General features: G+C 32.1%; 1 protein-coding gene across 7 annotated transcripts in view; it reads right to left on the bottom strand.

Annotated features, from left to right (window-relative positions):
* LRRC7 (leucine rich repeat containing 7) overlaps positions 1 to 19,302 on the bottom strand; it is a 467,042-nt gene that overhangs the window by 92,465 nt on the left and 355,275 nt on the right. For all 7 annotated transcript variants that reach the window (XM_081056903.1, XM_081056902.1, XM_081056900.1 and 4 more), the window contains 5 exons: positions 9,429 to 9,558; positions 8,304 to 8,419; positions 4,556 to 4,625; positions 2,386 to 2,485; positions 182 to 306 (listed from right to left, as the gene is read on the bottom strand). In XM_081056903.1, coding sequence (XP_080913029.1) covers positions 182 to 306; positions 2,386 to 2,485; positions 4,556 to 4,625; positions 8,304 to 8,419; positions 9,429 to 9,558 — 541 coding nt within the window. The remainder of the gene's footprint in view (positions 1 to 181; positions 307 to 2,385; positions 2,486 to 4,555; positions 4,626 to 8,303; positions 8,420 to 9,428; positions 9,559 to 19,302) is intronic.

The raw sequence follows: 19,302 nt of genomic DNA on the forward strand, positions 1-19,302 counted from the left end.
CTGAGGCACACCAATGCTTCCAAAATTACCCTCATGCTATAATGAAAGGTACCACCGTGAGACTTAAAGTTGTATCTGACTTTCTAGCAGAGGTCTTTCAGTTTGTCCCAAAGTCTACCTGAATAACACTAAACAAGCAAAAATAAGAAGAAGAAAGAAGAAATAAAAATTAAAAGGTCACCTTAACTTTCCCAGCGTTATCATCATCTTCCTTTTTTTCTTCAAATTCAAAGGCAACAGTCATGCGTTGTTGTCTCTGCTCTTCCCACAGGGTAGGGTTAAAGCTGTCACTGTCTGACTGGAAATCTACAGTTAGATTCCAAAGTATTATTGCTTTTTCTTTTTTTTAACATAAAGTGTTATTATAGAGCTTAGTACACTATGCAAAAAATGGTGATAGGTACTATAAACAAATACAAAAATTGAAAAGAGGGAAAATAAAGAGAAAAGAAGAAGTAAATAAAGAGAGAAAGCAAGAAAGAAAGAAGAAAAGAAAGCAGAAAGAGGGAACAAAATTCCCTTGATATTTGCTATGTGGTCTTTTAATATCTTAACTCAAATTCAGCTTTCCTAAGTATACATTAATTATATATTGGGATTGGGAATTTTTCCAGCGTAGAGAATGAGCTCCTCTTAGGATAGTAATAATAGAGAGAGCTGGAATAAGCATTTAAAAATATAATCTCTTTTAGTCTTCATAACAGCACAATGGTAGTACTAATATCACCCACAATTTACTAATGAGAAGCCTGCAGCTGAGTTTTAAGACTTGCTCAAAGTCATGTTTCTCTGTGGCCGAAGCAGGATTCTGTCCCATGTCTGTGTAATTACTGAGTTCATACTTGTAACTATTCAGCTCTATCATGAGTTTATAAAAGGTACTATATAACAATGGTTTTGCAATAAAGTGTCTAAGATCACACCCGTGTGTGTGTATACGTATATGTGTGTGTGTTTGTGTGTGTGTGGTAACGGAAGGGAGTTTATTTTTAGCATAATGAAAAATCAGAGGGTGAGTTTCTTAAAATTCAAGAAAACATTTCTAATACCAACTCTTTCCAAAGGAAACTAAAATGAAAACAAAACAAAGCTAATTCCCTAACATTACACCTTACCTAACTAGATCTACCTCACTCCCTGGAAAAATTAGGGATTTAATCTGTGAAACTGTATCTCAGGAATAACCAGCAAATATAAGGCACTTTCATTTTTCCCTACTTCTTTTTGAAATGAAATATTTTGATAATCTAGGGATACTAAAATGTAAATATAAATAAAGTTAAATGAATACAAGATAACTCTTACTTAATATTTTTCTTATACCACATGTAAACACGGTCACTTTTCTTTCATAAATTCAAAAGATCAATTGTATTGAAGTCTGAAAAATACATATGAAAACACTTTCCTTTTCCGACTTCTGTAAGTCAAATTTAAATGAAAATATCCTAAACTGTCCCAAGATGATTCATTTACATGTGTAAATCAAAGACTAAAGACATTTATTACAATTATTCCTGAAAAGAAGAAATATATAAGCCAATAGTTTTTTTAAAAAAGTTGGTCTTATTTAACTGGATTGGGTGAATTCAATTCATGGGTGGATTAAAGTAGGTTTACTGTTCCAAGTCTTCATAACTAAGACTAGAAGACTGTAAGACTGTAAGACTAGAAAATGTACATGGCAGCCTGTGCTGCCTTGGGCTAAAGAGCCTATACTGAGTTCCAAATGATAAAGAACAAACTTCCTTTAAACATCTTATGAATAATGTGAGCATAAGACACAAGGCTTAATTATTGAAAAAAGTTTGGAATGTTCAAACAGTATTCCTATCATAGTTGCTGACATTGGTAGAGAAACTCAACTTGAAAAAGAAAGGTCATCGCTTGCAAATTATCTTTTTATGGTTGACTCTTAACGTGAAATAATTTGGTGCCTGGGATCCGTGGGCTAAATGTTTAAATCGTGTTCATGAAATTAGTGAACACGGGAAATAAACCCGTGTTCATCATACTTTCCTTAAGGTTTGACTGTTCTTGGCTCATTTCAATGAGCTCATTTCAATTAGCTGGGTATCGCGTTTGGTTAGCTAGTCCTGTGTCTTGCAATCCACCGAGAGAAGGAGTTGATCCTAAAAGTCAACATACTTTTCATGTAAGATATAAAGAAGGAGAGTTATATTTTTAAAATCTTATTTAAAATGTTATAGTGCAGAAGATAAGATTCATACTTACAGTTAACCTCCAAATGGTTTATGTGTATCAAGTAATTATCTTTATAGCTTTGCCCATGTGCCAGTATTCCTGGCTAGAGATCAGAACACAATTAATCTTTTTTTGTCTATAATCATGTAAGTATAGGAGAAATTTCTACTAATAACTTACCTTCATCACCACGAGGTTGCTGGGGAAACATGTAGTTAGTCAATACTCTTTGCTTTGTTTCTGGATGTGCTTCAGTTTGTAAAGGGATAAGGGCTTTGGACTGGAAGCAAAGAATACTTAAATTAGATCAATAAGCTAGCAAATATAAATAATGTTTTTTCCCCATAAGATAATGGTCAACAGTCTGGACTCATTCAAGCTGAATGAAAAATTAAAAGAGAAGCAAGGGATAAAAGCAACAAAATGAGAAAGTATAACAAAGTAAGACTATTGCTGGGGAATATTTTCAAATTCCAAAGTCTTCATAATGAGATTATTTTTCTCTAGTAAACTCTTTTACAAAATTTTTCATCCTCACTGAGCAATGACAATTTTAATCCTAAAGAGACCAAAATGTATTAAATTGCTTCGACTAGTAGTAACTTTTGGTATGATTCGATATGCCCATTCATTTTCACGAGCTGTTCCCCTAAAAATGGAATTTGCTATCAAATTTATGGTATGCACAATCCTCTATGAATTTAATTAGGTTAAAGCATATGCATTTATTTTTAAGAGCTATTTTTGTAACCAAAGACAGGGTCCACATCCAGATAAGCAACTGTAGTTGTATCTCATATGTCACAATATACCGTGTTTACCGAAAATAAGACCGGGTCTTATATTAATTTTTGCTCCAAAAGATGCATTAGGGCTTATGTTCAGGGGATGGCATCCTGAAAAATCATGCTAGGGCTTATTTTCTAGTTAGGTCTTATTTTCGGGGAAACATGGTATTTACCTAGGGATGGTAATATTTCATTCTCTATTAATTAATTTGATTTCAGAAATATTATTTTTGAAGGGCTTTTACAACTCTGATATTATATGCTATATGTGGAAATATATTGGGAATTACCACTTCATCTAATGTTTTAAAAATTAGCTTATTTCATGACATTTATTAATGGGAGTGAAGCACAAAGATACCAACTCGTCTCATGAAACTGAGTCAGGAACACATTAAATCACGGTCCTAAATAAAAGTTAAATGATGTAGTCAATGTTCTATTCATTCTCCCACAAGAATAATAAATCATATTAGTTTTTTTTCCACAAAGCAAAACTGAAGACTGTTCCATTAGCACAACTCATATTGATTCCATTAATGCTTTATTTACAATGATATACTGATGACTTGAAAAATCTATAATTTATTGATAAGATTTGAATTTGAATGACAATCTAATTTTTTACTAGTAGATGGAAGCAAGTGCTATAAAAACTGCAGGAACACAAATATTATTCTTACACTTACAATTTACAGTTTGTAGAGGTTTATTTTAATTTTTCACAGGAATAACCCAATATCTAGAAATCTGAACAATTCATTTACTCATAATGCTGCTTTTATTCTTAGAAAACAATGATGACAAACTAAATTCAACATGGCTTGGTTTCATTTGGCTACTCATATTTGGCGATAGGTGTTTCAAAATTTTAGGATTACAAGAAAAGAGTAAAAGAAGACTATAAACTATGTCAAAATCATCGATCACCCGTTTTTCTGGTAGCAAATGCGGTGTGTTCAACTGTTTTTGTTATTTTCCAGTTAATAAAATTATTAACACTCAATTATTTATTCAATTATAATCTATTTTCATGAGAAAAGGAATAATATCAGAACAGTTTCACAGAAAATACTGATAATAGTTGCAAAGATACCTGCAAATTTCTTTAATAGTTTTAGAATTAAGTTGATTATGATTAAAAGTATGAGAATAAAAAGGAACATGGAGGATAATAATTCTCTCTTGTGGGGATTGTGGTAATGATTTCTTATTTTTTACCTTCAAAGATATAACTAAAGTACATCCTCTAAGGACATATATGTACCACCTAGAGCTGAAAAGCTATAAAAAGGATCATTTTGTATATTCAATCGCTGAGAATGAAGTAGATGCTAAATTGAAGTATTTAAAGAGGGTGAGGATTATATAGTACTCTTTTGTCTACAGCAATTAAATACATATATGAATTGCTACCTTTACAAAAACCTCTCCTCCAGCGGATAAAGAATCTGTATTTTGCACTAATTGTCAAAGGTATCTATTGAAAATAAGTTAGTAATTCAGTTTCAATTATAGTTCAACTCAATAAACAAAATAAATCAAGTAATAAAAGTTGTCACCTGATTGTCAGAAAGCCACAACGCTGCAAGCTCCTTAAGTTTGGTAAATGAGAATGGTAGATTCTTCAATCTGCAAAAACAAGAAAATTCTAATAGCATGGGTGAAGGTGGAGATAGTTCATTTTTATGAAGAATTATTTAAAATACTGTAATTTATTGACTTCATTCTTCTCTCTAATTCTTTCTGCAGTGAGTAGCATGAGCAATCTTTAAAAAAAGAAAATCTCCTGTTTACAACCCTTCAAATGCTTTCCTTCGTATCTAGGATAAAATCCAAAATCCAGGTTAACATGCCTTTCAGACCTTATAAGATCTGCCTGCCCGCAAAAAACCCTCTAGAAACGTCTGCTACTCTTTTCCTGACTTGGTTCCATGAGCACCACTGGCATTCTTTCAGCCTGCTACGGAGATAAGCCAAGTTCTTTTCTCTGTCGGGAATACTTTTTCTCTCATACTTCATTTGACGAAATCTCATGTATACTTTAGCTCTTAGCTTAAATGCCATTTTCTCAAAGAGGCTTTTCCCTGACTCCTCATTTAAACTACTTTTTCACAACCTAGTCTTAAAGCACTTTGTATTTTCCTTTATGGAACATAACACAATTGGAAATTTCTTTTTTTTTTCTTTTTTTTTTTTTGCCGTCTGATATTCCAACAAAACTGTAGGCTCCAGTAGAGCAAAGGGCCATATTTCTCCTACTATTAAAGGAATTTGTAGCTCCCAACATTATGTTGACTACTGAAATTGTGTCCTTTTGTTCCTTCAGCCTTCATATATTATGTAGTAGATAGTCAAAGAGAAACTCTTTAAAAATAGCACTTTGAGATATATGAAGTTTGGCATCAGCTTAAGTATTCAATCAAAGTTATCTATTTAGCTTCGGCTTCAGCTTTTGGAAAGCCAAATAGCCAAATGCCTACTTTGATATTCCTGAAATTGTGCATGATTAATAAATTGTGATTGCAATGACAGCTAGTCAGCAAAGTGAGTAATACAAACAAGGCATGCCAAAAGATTTACTGTTAAGTTCTGCATGTTCACTTTTGCATACAGATAAACTGTTTAGATACAACTTGTAATGAAAACTTCCTTAAGTCTTTATTTAATATGTTGAAATTCTATCAGCCAATTGATGAATAAGTATATTTTGATAATGGAAGTGGAAAATGTTACAATAATTAATAAGGATTGTGGAAAGTTAGTTTCATATGCAAAAGCAGTTAAGAACTTTCAAATAATTTAGTAAATAGAAAAGATATTGACAGCGAATGCAAATATCAACAGAATGTTCATAGGCTAGATAATATAACAAACTTTCTGAGATTATAGATATTTGTAAAGTATAAATAAGAATTTAAAGATGAATAATAGAAATAAAATTATATCACAATTCTCTTTTTGTACACTTATTTGTTACACTAGCATTTATAACATTAAACCAAATTAACCATATAAGCTGTTTCTAATATTTAGCTGGAAATTATGAAGTAAGGTCTATGGGGAGAACTTTTTACATGATGTGGAGATGAATTAAAAGTAGAATACCAATTCTGCTGTATCAATGGTACATGAGGGCAACACTTTCCAGACTCACATACAACACTATCCATGATAAATCATCTTCAATCCAGTTGTAAATGTACAGTAGGAAGAAAAGAAATTGTTAGAGAAGGATGTTGCCCTCATTTTTTTTGCTCTTCCAGTGGCTGCTGTTGAAAGTGGCCTTTCTTTTGTATCACAGATGTGCAGTAAATTGACAACAGAAGTAGCCTTACAATTGACAGGGGCAAGGAATCATTGTTACTGAACTATAATGCCAAACTTTGAAAATCGATTATGTTTTAAGCATGAAATAGGAATAATCATGACTTTTGGAAGACATTTCATATTTAATCTTTTATCCAAGCAGTTCATTCTCTGTTTATTATGTTCAACTTTGGCCTCAGCTTTGGCTAAATATTGATTTTAATCTCAGGTTAAGATTCATCGATTAATTTGTTAATTTAAAAATATTAATTTGGCTCTAACCTATGTTTCAGTCACTGTACAAGGAGATCAATTAAGCTTTATTTCTGGCCTGATGGCGTATTTAAACTCCTGATATTATGAGATTCTCAGTGTTTTATTCATATCCTTTGGACCAGCATCTAGCGATGTGTCTGTCCCATGATAGGTGCTCAGCTATGCTATATTTGTTTAATAAATACCTCCATTAGTAGTCCTTTTAGCTGCAGATCATTTTTAATATTTGACAAGGATATTTTCTATATCATCACACATATTATTAATGTATAAAAGTTGAGCAGACCAAGAATTGAGAAGAGAGTTCTATAGCTCATCATGAAAACCCTCTCTCCAGGTTGACAATAATGGAGCTCAGTTCCATTGAGAGGCTGTAATTGAATCTATGGGGCATCCATCTTTCTGTGTTATCTCCGTGACCATATTTCTAATCTTAGTCAGAAGAATATAATTAGAAAATTTAAAAAAATGTCCTGCTGAAAGGAAGGCACAACATTCAATGCATCTGCCTCATTTTCCTGTCTGGTAACCCAGTCAAAACAGGAGATGAGGTGGGTTTGACATGACTTACTCTTGTTGCCCCAAGCTATGAAACTTCCTTGTCAGCATGATTTAAAAAAAAAGATCCCAAACCTTTTAACGGAATGTTTTATTCTCTTCCATGGGAACATTACGGAGCTACTAAATGAAAGGTTTTTTGAAATTCACATTATTTGTTTCCCTTAAACTAACAAACAAATAAGAACTTCCACACTTAGGGAAACTTTCAGAATCTCAACATTCTTCATGATTCCACAGAAGCTAAACCTGACAGTTTTGTTGCACAGTCTGTGAGTTTCTCACATTATCAGTAGACTGACTGAAACTTACTAAAAACAAAGAGTTCAAGCATTCTATTTTATAATTACTTTATCTTCTTAGCAGTTGTCTAGGGTCCATATTTATTTTAATCCTTTCCTAGTTGAGGACAGGTGTAGTGGAAACAAAGAGGAATTGCAGTTTCACTTTTTCTTTTTACCCGTCCACCAGTATAACACCTTTCTCACAAGAAGAGGACCCCTCCTTTCTTTGTTCATTCTGCTCTGAACGTGATTAAATAACCATTTATTGTCCTTACCATAATGTACAAACTTTTAGACTTTTTATTATTAGCTTCCTGGAAATATTCCTACCAGCACTCTGATGTTGTTGACAATATACACATTTTCCATTCAATTTACAGAGACAAAAGCATAAATAAATAAATAAATAAAATATATATATACGCATATATATCTGCATACATATCTATGCACACATTTTTATTAATACATTTTGTAGGTTTTTATTTATTTAAATTATTTTTCATGTCTTTGTAATAGTACGCTTTCTGCATTTAGGAGGGTTTTGGTATATAAATTTGGGTGTATAAATTTTATATAATTTAAATATACAATATAATATTTGATTTTAATATAATCAAATAATAACATTTTGAAATAGCTGTTTAAAAATGTAGATTCTGCATTTTCTAAATGTATATTTGCACGTTTATATAATATTTGTATTCCATATATTTCACACACACTTCACACAGAAAATGTTTCCAAAATTATTAACAAGAAATAGTAATTTGCTTTTAGGAAATAAATGTACAAACTTTTTGACTTTTTATATATAGGAAATAACTAATAACATATATTAGAAAATAACTAATATATGATTGTGAATGTGTGCCCAAAATACCTGTTATCACTCAAATTTAAGACTCTTAGTTTCTGCATCTGTCCAATCTCTTCAGGAAGAAATTCCAGTTTATTGGAACGTAGAGACATAACTGTTACATTCTTACAACTTCCAATCTATGAGAAACAACAACAATAAAAGTAAACAATCACACTGTAGGCTATTTTCTTATCAATTTTTACAACTTCTAAAACAATTTGACTAAATTACATATTCCCTTATCACTTTTAATGTTCTCTCTTAATATATGTATTATTTCATTTTTTATTATCTCTTTTTAAAATATGTATATTATTATATACATTCCCTAGATATTAAGGCAATGTACATATCATATTCTTTTACATATTAGGAAGGATTTCCTTTATAATTTTATTATTAAAGCACTTGTTAACTTTATTGTTTTCATAAATTACATTGTTTATGACCATCCAAGGGAATACTAATACATCTATGTTTATAACAGATCATGCATATTCAAAAATGAAGTTTGCTAACATCTCCTTGGTAAAATTACTTTTACTTCATGTTACAATGGTATTTGTCACTTTTATTCCTTACTTTCGGCTCTAAAATAATGATATATGGATTAGTGTTCTTTCATCATGGAAGTGTTTTGTGGAAAATGTTAAAAATATACATCACACTTTTTTTCTTGACATTAGTAAATTAAAATCCCAGTTAGAGATAAAAAAAACTAACAGAAACTCTTGATGGATCCTGAAATGAAAATATTATGTAACATGAGACTTTTAAAAACTTATTTACATTGAAAAATTTTCATTTCAGAAATGAAAATGTAAATATCCCCAAATGTTATTTATTTCTATCATCAAAAACAAAACATGTAAATTAAATTATTAAATTATATTCCTTCACATTAATTAATTTACAATATTTTATTACTTTTCTTTGCAAGCAAGGTTTATGTCACATGCATTTTCTAGGTTGAGTATAAGTTAACACGTCATTTAAAAAAGAATGATTAACAAATATACAGATAGCCAATTCCTATATACATTCAAAGCTCAAGTCATGAATCTACACTGCTGCTGCACCTGTTAATATTTAACTCCAAAACAGAATCATAAAAAGTTAATTAATAGAAATAAGTTTATTCCTCACTTCTCTGGGTAATTCTGGAAGGAAATTCTCATCGACTGCTAATGTTCGAAGACTATGAAGGTAGCCAATAGTACAAGGGAGTGCCTCCAGTTCATTACAGCTACAGTCAAATTCTTCTAGTAAAGATAAACTGAAAAGATAAATACATTAGTTAGACATTTTAAAATGTCAGATGATAGAAAAGTTTTGGAAAAGCCACATATCCAAATGCACTATAAAAGGTATTTATCTGGTGACTGTATAATTTATATAAATTAATTTATTTTATCAGTTCAGCCAAATGATTCAATACCATTTAGTAAGTGGTTCAATTTGGCAAAATAAGTATAGTTTATTTTTTCCCTTTCTAAATTCACCTGTCATTTAACTGACTCATTGAAAATGAGAGAAGATTTTGTTTGTTTTTAATACAACTGAGACGTCATTTCCAGGCAGATGTTCATAATGTATCTTTGGAATGAATGCCTATAACTGGCATTGGTGTGTAGAAGGGCGTAGAGGGCAGGTCCAAGAAAAGGAGAATAAAAGGGGCAAAGCATTAACAACAAAATACTGATTAAATGGTAGGTATTTTACTAAGTGTTTTAGAGTTAAAAATAATCTTTTCCTTATAACAGTTCTATATCTATTATTTTAAAATAATAATTTAAAAAAAATATTATTTTAAAGATAAGGAAATGGAGGCTTACAGAAGCTAAGTAACTTGCCCAAGGCCACACAAGGTAGGAAGGCTGAGACCTAAATGCAGAACACGTGGCCCCAGTCTATTACCTTGTCTTTTGGCCAGTGCCTCTGTAGAGGAGGCTACCAGCAGGGCTCATTTCAGTCTGCAGATGTGTTTTGTTTGGTTTACATAGTATTTTCAAAGGTGATAAACTCTACATAATGACCCAGACCTTTTTAAAAAGAGGAAGCTCTGGCAATACTGGACTTGTTCTCTTCCATGACAAGTAATGGAAATAGAGCAATGGCTGCTGCCTCTAAATGGGCACAGTTTGCCACTTTATCACAATACTCACCATGCCATACTTGGCCGGCTTCACCTCAGATCTACAGAAAGGAATTGTATGAATGCACATTCAAGTTATCACCAGGGAACAAGACATTTCAATGGCTGGTTTGAGACAGCTGGGAGAGAGAGAGGGCCTGGCACAGAGTAAATACTAGCTGTATTTAAGTTGTCATTGATGCCGTTGTTAATATTATTACACTGTCATTACCATTCATATCATTGTTATTACTGTAATATGAAGGAACCCCAAGGGTGAGGATGTCGTGCTTGTAAAGGGAAGAATGAATTGGAGTTAGCGGGATGAGGTGGCAGAATCAGCTCCCTTTTTTATATCTTGGAACGACCTGGCTTGAATGCCATTTACCTCCCAATCATACAGTTAACAAAGTGAACACAGACATGAAGCATATGGGTTTTAAGTTAGTCAGAATGGCTTTATGTCCAGGCTCTGTCACTTACTAGATCTTGGGTTTCAAAAATCAAAGCCGATTTTATTTACCTGCCAGGCAAGGGAACACACAGGGGAAGGAACACACCGAATAGTGCTCTAAGGGAATGCTAACAATGGGTTCCACTCATTTTAAAGATTAAAAATTTGCATTACAGAGAGGGTAGAAGGAGTTCACAAGTCTGTGTACAGTTAGGTAAACCAAGTCCCTTTGTCCCTGGGTCTGGAAAGAAATAAATTCAGTCGGGTCCAATCTGACCCTGACCAAAGTAACTCAGGATTCATGGTGCTTAACAGCTTCCACTGTGAGAACTAAATGTGGTGAAACACAGAGTTCAGCTTTGAATAATGTCTCTTAGGCAAGTGCAGCTTAAGTGAACGTTTTTTCCTTTTACTTAGACAAATCACATAACTTTCCTCTAAGCCTTAGTTTCTTTATTTGCAATGAAAATACTAATAACCCCTGTCTCATGTAGTTGCTCTGAGTATTTCATGGAATATTGTAAGTAAAGAATTTAGCACAGTGCCTGCCATAATACACATGCTCAGGAAATATTTTTCTTTGTATTACTGAACCCTGATAAATTTGTTTCTAAATCCTTTTTAGGCTGCACATACAGAGGTGGTCATGTCCCCTGATGCCAGGTGTGCATGGCTATGTGACTTGTGTGTGCGTGTGTGTGTGTGTGTGTATGTGTGTGTGTGTGTTGGTGGGAACAGGACTCAATGGATTTGGGAAACTCAGTAACAGCCTATTTCTTTATAAAAGGAAAAAGTTAAGCACAGTGTCTTCTACGTATAATGCACTTAAATTGATTAAAAGAGGTTTCAAGCAATGGTTCAGGGTTTTATATATATATTCAGCAATTGATCATGAAACTACCAAAGATTTTTTAAAATAAAAATTTCAGAGTTATGTTCAGAGGGAGAAGTTAAAGAATTAAACAATTAAAAATATAATTAAGGTTCATTATTTTTTATTTCTTTTATAAAATATGTTTTGAGGTTACTCTTTTCTTTTTTAATCATTTATTTTTTTCATTTAAAGTTGACATTCAATATTATTTTATATTAGTTTCAGATGTACAGCATAGTGGTTAGATATTTATATAATTTATGCAATGATCCCACTGATTAGATCCCACCTGGCATTACACATAATTATTGCAACATTATTGACTATATTCTCTATACTGTACTTTATATCCTCATGACTATTATGTAACTACCAATTTGTATTTCTTAATCCCTTCACCTTTTTCACCCACCTCCCTTAGCACTCTCCCCTTTGGCAATCATCATTTTGTGCTCTGTATCTATGAATCTGTTTCTGTTTTCTTTGTTTATTTTGTTTTTTTATAAGTGAGATCATATAGTATTTGCCTTTCTTAGTCTGACTTATCTCTGCGCATAATACTCTCTGGGTCCATCCATGTTGTCGCAAATGGTAAGATTTTATTCTTTTTTATTCCTTTGCATATATGCACCACACCGTCTTTATCCAATTGTCTATTGATGGGCACTTGGATTGCTTCCATATCTTGGTTATTGTAAATAGTGCTGCAATGAACATAGAGATGCATGTATCTTTCCAAATTAATGTTTTGTATTTCTTCAGATAAATGGCCAGAAGTGGAATTGCTGTTGTCTTGAGACAAGTGAATTTTACCAAACATTCAAAGAAGCATTAACACATATCCTTCTCAAACTATTCCAAAAAATTCGAGAGGGAGGAAAACTCCCAACCTCATTTTATGAGGCTACCATTACCTCAATTCCAAAACTGGACAAAGACATTAGAAAAAAGAAAATAGTTGGTTGATATTCCTGATGAATATAGATGCAAAAATCCTCAACAAAATATTAGCAAACTAAATTCAGCAATACATTAAAAAGATCACACACCATAATCAATTGGGATTTGTTCCTGGGATGCAAGGTTGGTTCAATATCCACAAATCAATTAACGTGATATACCACATGAAGAAAATGAAAGATAAAAATCATATGATCATATCATATCAGTAGAGAAAGCATTTGACAGAATCCAGCATCCATTTATGATAAAAACTCTAAGCAAAGTGGGAATTGAGGGAACATACTTCAACATAATAAATGTCATGTAAAACAAACCCACAGCTAACATCATACTCAATGGGGAAAAGCTAAAAGCATTCTTCTTACAAAAAGGAGTCCATTTTATGCATGTTTATTCAACATAGTATTGGAATTCCTAGCCACAGCTATCAGACAAGAAAAATAAAGGACACCCAAATTGGAAAGAAAGAGACTACAGTAAGGCAGTCCTTACTTTGTATAATTATGATATACAAAAATTTCAGCTATCACAGTTTCATTAAATAACATTAGTTCCTCAACAACATAGCTCAGATTTTAGTTACCTCAGTACACTAACCGTGAGTAATTGCATAAAGCATAAACTGTACTGCTAACACTTCAGTACACAAGTCACAGTGTAAATAACAGATGCACATTATGATCAGTGACTAGTCATATTTCTCCTTTCAAAGTCTGTCAGTAACCAATCACTGCTCATCCATTATTCAGTTCACACACACACAGATAGTGAATCATGTAGTTGTGTTGCTTTCTTGTCAATCAGCAGTAGAGAGATACTATAGGCACAATAATTTAACATTTAAAGCACTATTACTGTATGGTAATGTTCTTGGTCATCTAATCCTCTTGGGGATTTAAATGAAAATGTGAAAATTTGCTTTTTATTAATAAGGATAACTTCATTAATCCAATCAATGGGCCAAGGAGTTATTTCAACTTTTAAAGCCTATTCTCTTCCATAGAATTTTGAATATGCTATTGATGCTACAACTGGAGAGCATCTTTAGCTGAGTTTTGGAAGAAATATGACCTAAAGCATGCAACTGATAATATTTAAGTATCATTGAAGAAAGTAACAGCAAGCAACATGGGTGTCGTATAGAAGAAACTTTTTAGCACACTGTGCAAATAACTTTGCAAGATTTGAATCAAACATAAATGCAGTTATAGAAGAAATATTAATAGTTGAGTATTGAAATTTGCCTACCACTATTCAAGAGACTGTAGATGTGCTGCCAGCAGAGTTTAGTGAAGGCAAACTTGTTGATGTAAATGAGGAAAATGGTTGTGATGAAAATGGTGAAGATGTCTCTGGCAATAAACTTCACATTAAAGGAAATCTCAGAGATGTTTCATGATATTGAAAGCACAAAGGATAAAAATTGGGAAGCTAATACAAGTTTAATAAAGAGTATAACAATTCACTGACACAGAAAAAAGTTAACTCTGAATGATAATTTACATGATAAAAAGAAAGCAGGCATTTTTCAAACTAATCTTGATAAAATAATTAAAACATTGCAATTTTTGATGTTCCTAAAATTTACGACAGAATACTAAATAAATATTGGTTTTACTATTTTTTCATTTCCCTATACATTTATAATCAATAATAAAAGGGTTTAATATTTTTGAAGAAATGTTTTAAAGACCTTTTCTCAGAACAATCATAATTTTCTTTATTGATTAATAGTATTTTGCACAATTTCAGCTTGTACAGTTGTTTTCAGAGTCTCCCACCACTGTACAAAGCAAGAACTTCCTTCATTAAAAAGATATTTTTACTGTATTAATATACTGAATTAATAATTTATAGCCTGAAAGAATGTTACATCTCTGGGTTCCAGAGAAAAGCTATGAAGTGCAAAACACACATTCTTCAATGATCTCTGAAATTCAAAAGATTCAAATTCATAATCTAAAGTTCCAACTGATGGCTATCTTGTTAGAAATCACCTAAGGTAGTTGACTACAGGATCTACATAAATACAATTGTATCACATTCACTCAGATTATCACTGGCATAGATCAAGTAAGTGAAAACACTGAGACAGAGAAAGACAAAATACCGCATGATCTCACTTGTAGGTGGAATCTAAACAAACAAACAGACCTGACTAAATAGATACAGAGAACAGATTGGTGGTTGCCAGAGGTGGGAGGTGGGGGGTGGACAAATGGGTGAACGTGGTCAAAAGGTACAAATTTCTAGTTATAAAACTCATTGTCATGTGGACATAATGCACAACATGGTAACTATAGTTCATCATATTGTATTGCAGATCTGAAAATTGCTAAGAGCATAAATCTTAAATGTTCTCATCACAAGAGAAAAACTTGTAACTATGTGGTGATGGATGTTAACTAGACTTACTGTGGTGATCATTTTAAAATATATATATATATATATATACAAATATTGAATCATGTTGTACACCTGAAACTAACATGTTTTATATCGGTTATATCTCAATAAATAAAAAATACGTTCATTATATTTCATGCAAAAAAGAGACAGATACCAAAGTTAACTTTTTTGAAGATTTATCTATTGTCTATAATTGTACACATGAAAAGTGAAAACAAGGGGCTAAGGAAGAGTAAAGCACTTTAGAGCAATGCTCCCCAAACCTCAGCATGCATAGGAATCACCAGGAGAACCTGTTACAATGCAGATTCAGAGTCAGTGGTGTAGGGTGGGGCCCAGATTCTGCATTTGTAACAAGCTCCTGGGTGATTTAACAGCTGCTGGTGTGGGACCACACACTGAGCTATAAGATTTTAAGTAAACCCCTTGCAAATATTTCAAGAGTAACATTTACACACACACACACACACACACACACACAAGCACACATGCACACACATGCACACACATATGACATGTCCATAACAGCTAAAATCCATACAAACATTAAAAGAGTTGTGGTCAGTAAGGCTTTGCCTTACTTCATGTATCAGTACAAGTGACACTGCTGGAGGTAGTAATGCTTGAAATTAAACAACAGTATTGACTTAATTTTCCAAAATTATTCTCTACGTTTTCATCTAATGTAGTCTTCACGAATTAGTCTTGGTTGGGAAGATCTTACTGTATCATTAACCCTCAATTACCTAGCTAATATGGAATAGGGACTATGAATATGTTACATAGATAATTTATACTTTCACTTTAACACTTATTTACGATCATTAGAAGCCGTTAGATACCATATATTAATGGTATCGTCTATCAATGTAGATGCTAATAACAAAAATAAATCACTCTGGGCTTCATTTTATTAGTTCACTTTTAACTCTTAACAGAAGTAATGTAATTCATTGGAAAATATTCAGACAGACTTCGGTTCCTATTTTAGTGTGGCCACTTAATATCTTAGTAAACCTTACTATTAACCCGTTTCTCACCTATAAAATTGGTGATTTATGCCTAATTTAGAGTTTCATGAGGATTAAATGTGTGCTAAGCACCGAGTATAGATATGGCAGTCCATTACAATGGCCTGTTAGGAGATAGAGACTATCCCGAAAAAAAATTTTTTTTGGCCCATCTGTTTCTGAAACATATAAAAGTTATCCTGGGATATTCCCTTTTTAAAATGATTGTTTCATGTAAATAAAATCTTCCAGCTAACAAAATGCAAAATTACCAGCATTTATTATTAAGACATGGGAGCCAGACAAATTTCAGATGACTACAAAGAATTGTAATTGTATTAGCAAAGATTGAATTGAAAGGGATATAATAACCAAAGAGAGAGATATAAACAAAAGTGCCGGTATAGCCCAGGGGTTAAGATTTCTTACTGCAGCCAGCCAGCTGGGATGGGAGTCTGGACTAGCATTTACTAGTGGTAATATACTCATTAATTTACTTAATCACTCTATACCTCAGTGTTATCACCGGGCACAAGGGGATGATAGCAATACTTAACCACGTGTTATAAAGACGAATATAAAGGAGTTAGTAATACACATAAAACAGTTAGAATGGCACATAGTGAAAACTAAGTAACTTTGCCATTACCTTTATTTTCAGAAATTATAAAATCAATTTTGTTTAATTTAGGCTAGGAATCAAGTTTTAGATTACATTTCTAATTTCTCATTAACATTAGGTAAGTTTCTTGGGCTCTTCTAAACACATGGAAAAAAGTTAACAAAATTTAACTTAATTCTTTTCTATAGTGTTTAATAAATAAAACTCACTGAGTTTTTGTACTAAATCCTACAGTCTAAGCAGAATTCAGTCAAATTGTGGTGGAAACAGTATCTCTTAGCAATAATCAATCATTTAGAGATTTTACCTGTAAAATATCTATATTGATTGATTTTGATCAGAGTTACCATCATTGTATAGGCAATTTCCAAAGTAATTATTATTATTATTATTATTATTAATTAATTTATTTTTTGGAGGCTGCAGCTCACAGCGGCCCATGTGGGGAATCAAACTGGCAATCTTGGTGTACCTCTCTCTAACCAACTGCTTATGCAGTCAATCTGTTGAAGTTTTGATTGCTTTGATTGAATTATGTAAAAAAACCAAAACAAAACACAGATATGTAGTTGGAAAAGAGACAGTTTAAAAGCCTTTTTAGAGAATTGTGATTACTTTTTCTACTACACCAAAACTCAACAAGTGGCCGTTTCTTAGCGGATAATTGCAAAGTGCAATCTGAAACTATATCAATCAACTTGTCTTACTCCTTATACCAATACATTAAAATCAACTGGTCCATTTTGCACTTTGAATGGGTGTTTTCCTTATGTCTGATTTTGTAACTCATGCATTGGTCATTTGGAAAAATGTTGCTTCACTGAGTTGCGCATATTTTCCAAATGTTGATACATCTCATAAGGCAGTATTAACAAGTCACATTCATGAATATCACATCAACCTATCAGAAAAGTATGGGGAAGCTGTCAAGCTCAAAGTGGTAGTTACAAATTTTTAAAAATTTCAAATTTTGGTTAATAGTTCAAATTTTAATGTTGGAAAAAAATACTGTCAGTTGTTTTCCTTGAGCTGTGAAGCTCACTTTGTTCACTTTTTTACAAAATATCTGCTAAATACCCAAGTCTAAATAATCATAGTTTGTCAGTCATTTTTCTTCTTTTTAAATAGATTTTATGTTTTAGAGCTGTTTCAGGTTCACAGAAAAATTGAGCAGAAGCTACAGAGATTTCCCATATACTTCCTACTGCTCTATAAAAAGATGCTTCTTTTAAAATTAGTCCATTCCTCAAGCACTTCCCTTTTGTTTTCCCTTAAGCAATAATCAAGAGATGATAATGGCACTGAAAAATAACTAAAAAAAATAAGCTTTTATTACACAATTCTTAACATTTATCCCTCTAAACCAGTCATCAACCTTTGAATTGACTAAGCCCCTTTATCTTTAATAAATCTTTTTAATACTTTTAAGGGCAAAAAATCATCAGTTTTTAAAAATTAAAATGAAAAGAAAACTAAGTGTGTAGTAACTTAGCATAAAATTCACTTGCATACTGAAAAAGTTTTCTTTGCCTACTTTTAGATTATTAAACCTCTTTAATTTGTCTTCACAGAGCTAGGGGAATTAGTGTACATAAATGTATATAAGTAATGTGAACATCAATGCCAAAATACCAATAACCTTGGTAGGGATAAATTAAGTTGAATTCAGTATTGATCTAAAGAAAAAGATTAGTGCCTAAGAATATAATAAGATGGGAAGAGTTTTTAAAAAGCATCGGCCTGATAAGGACAATCACTTTTATGTATCCCTAAAGAAAATAAATTGGTCTCTAAAGAAAATAAATTGGTCTCTATATTGGAGAAAATGGAAGTAATTGTAAAACAAAACAGCATGTTGACAACATTGAAATATTAAAAATGGTTGAGACTTTTACTACTCTCCAAAATCTGAACATTACAATTTTAATTTTGCCAAATTGTTCCACTCTTGGAAAGTGAAGTTTTCCACATCAGTGGTTACTTGCCAAATTGGGGTGAGGAAGGAGGAAAGGAAAGGGCATAAGAAAACCTTTGGGACTGAAGGACACATCTTGATTGTGGTGATAGTTTCATGGCTTTACATCTATGACAAAACTTAATGAATTGTGCACCTTAAATATATGCAGTTTATTGTACATCAAATATACTCAATAAATCTGTTTTATTTTTAAAGCTAAGTACCTCCATCTCAAGTATATCCAAATCTGTGAAATTATGGGTTTATATAATTCATCACACTGAAATATGGAGCAAGATTCCTATAAAACGGCCTTATATAATTTTAGAAGGAAGACAGCTTATTGATTTATCACTTTACATAAGTTGTAAACAAAAGCATATCAGTGAAAAACTGATAATAAATCTATTTCTTAAAGAATTGAGAACCAAATGATAAAAGGAACATAAAATTAGAAATACAGTGCTCTCAAATAAATGGAATGTATTTTATGTTTAAAAGGCAATGATGACCTTTCATCTTGAAGCTATTAAAAATGCAAACTAAACCAGAGGCTTTTCTCTTTAGCTTCTAAAAATACATTACACTTCCATAAAT

This window comes from Rhinolophus hipposideros (genome assembly GCF_964194185.1).
Source record: "Rhinolophus hipposideros genome assembly, chromosome: 8".
Lineage (NCBI taxonomy): Eukaryota > Metazoa > Chordata > Mammalia > Chiroptera > Rhinolophidae > Rhinolophus > Rhinolophus hipposideros.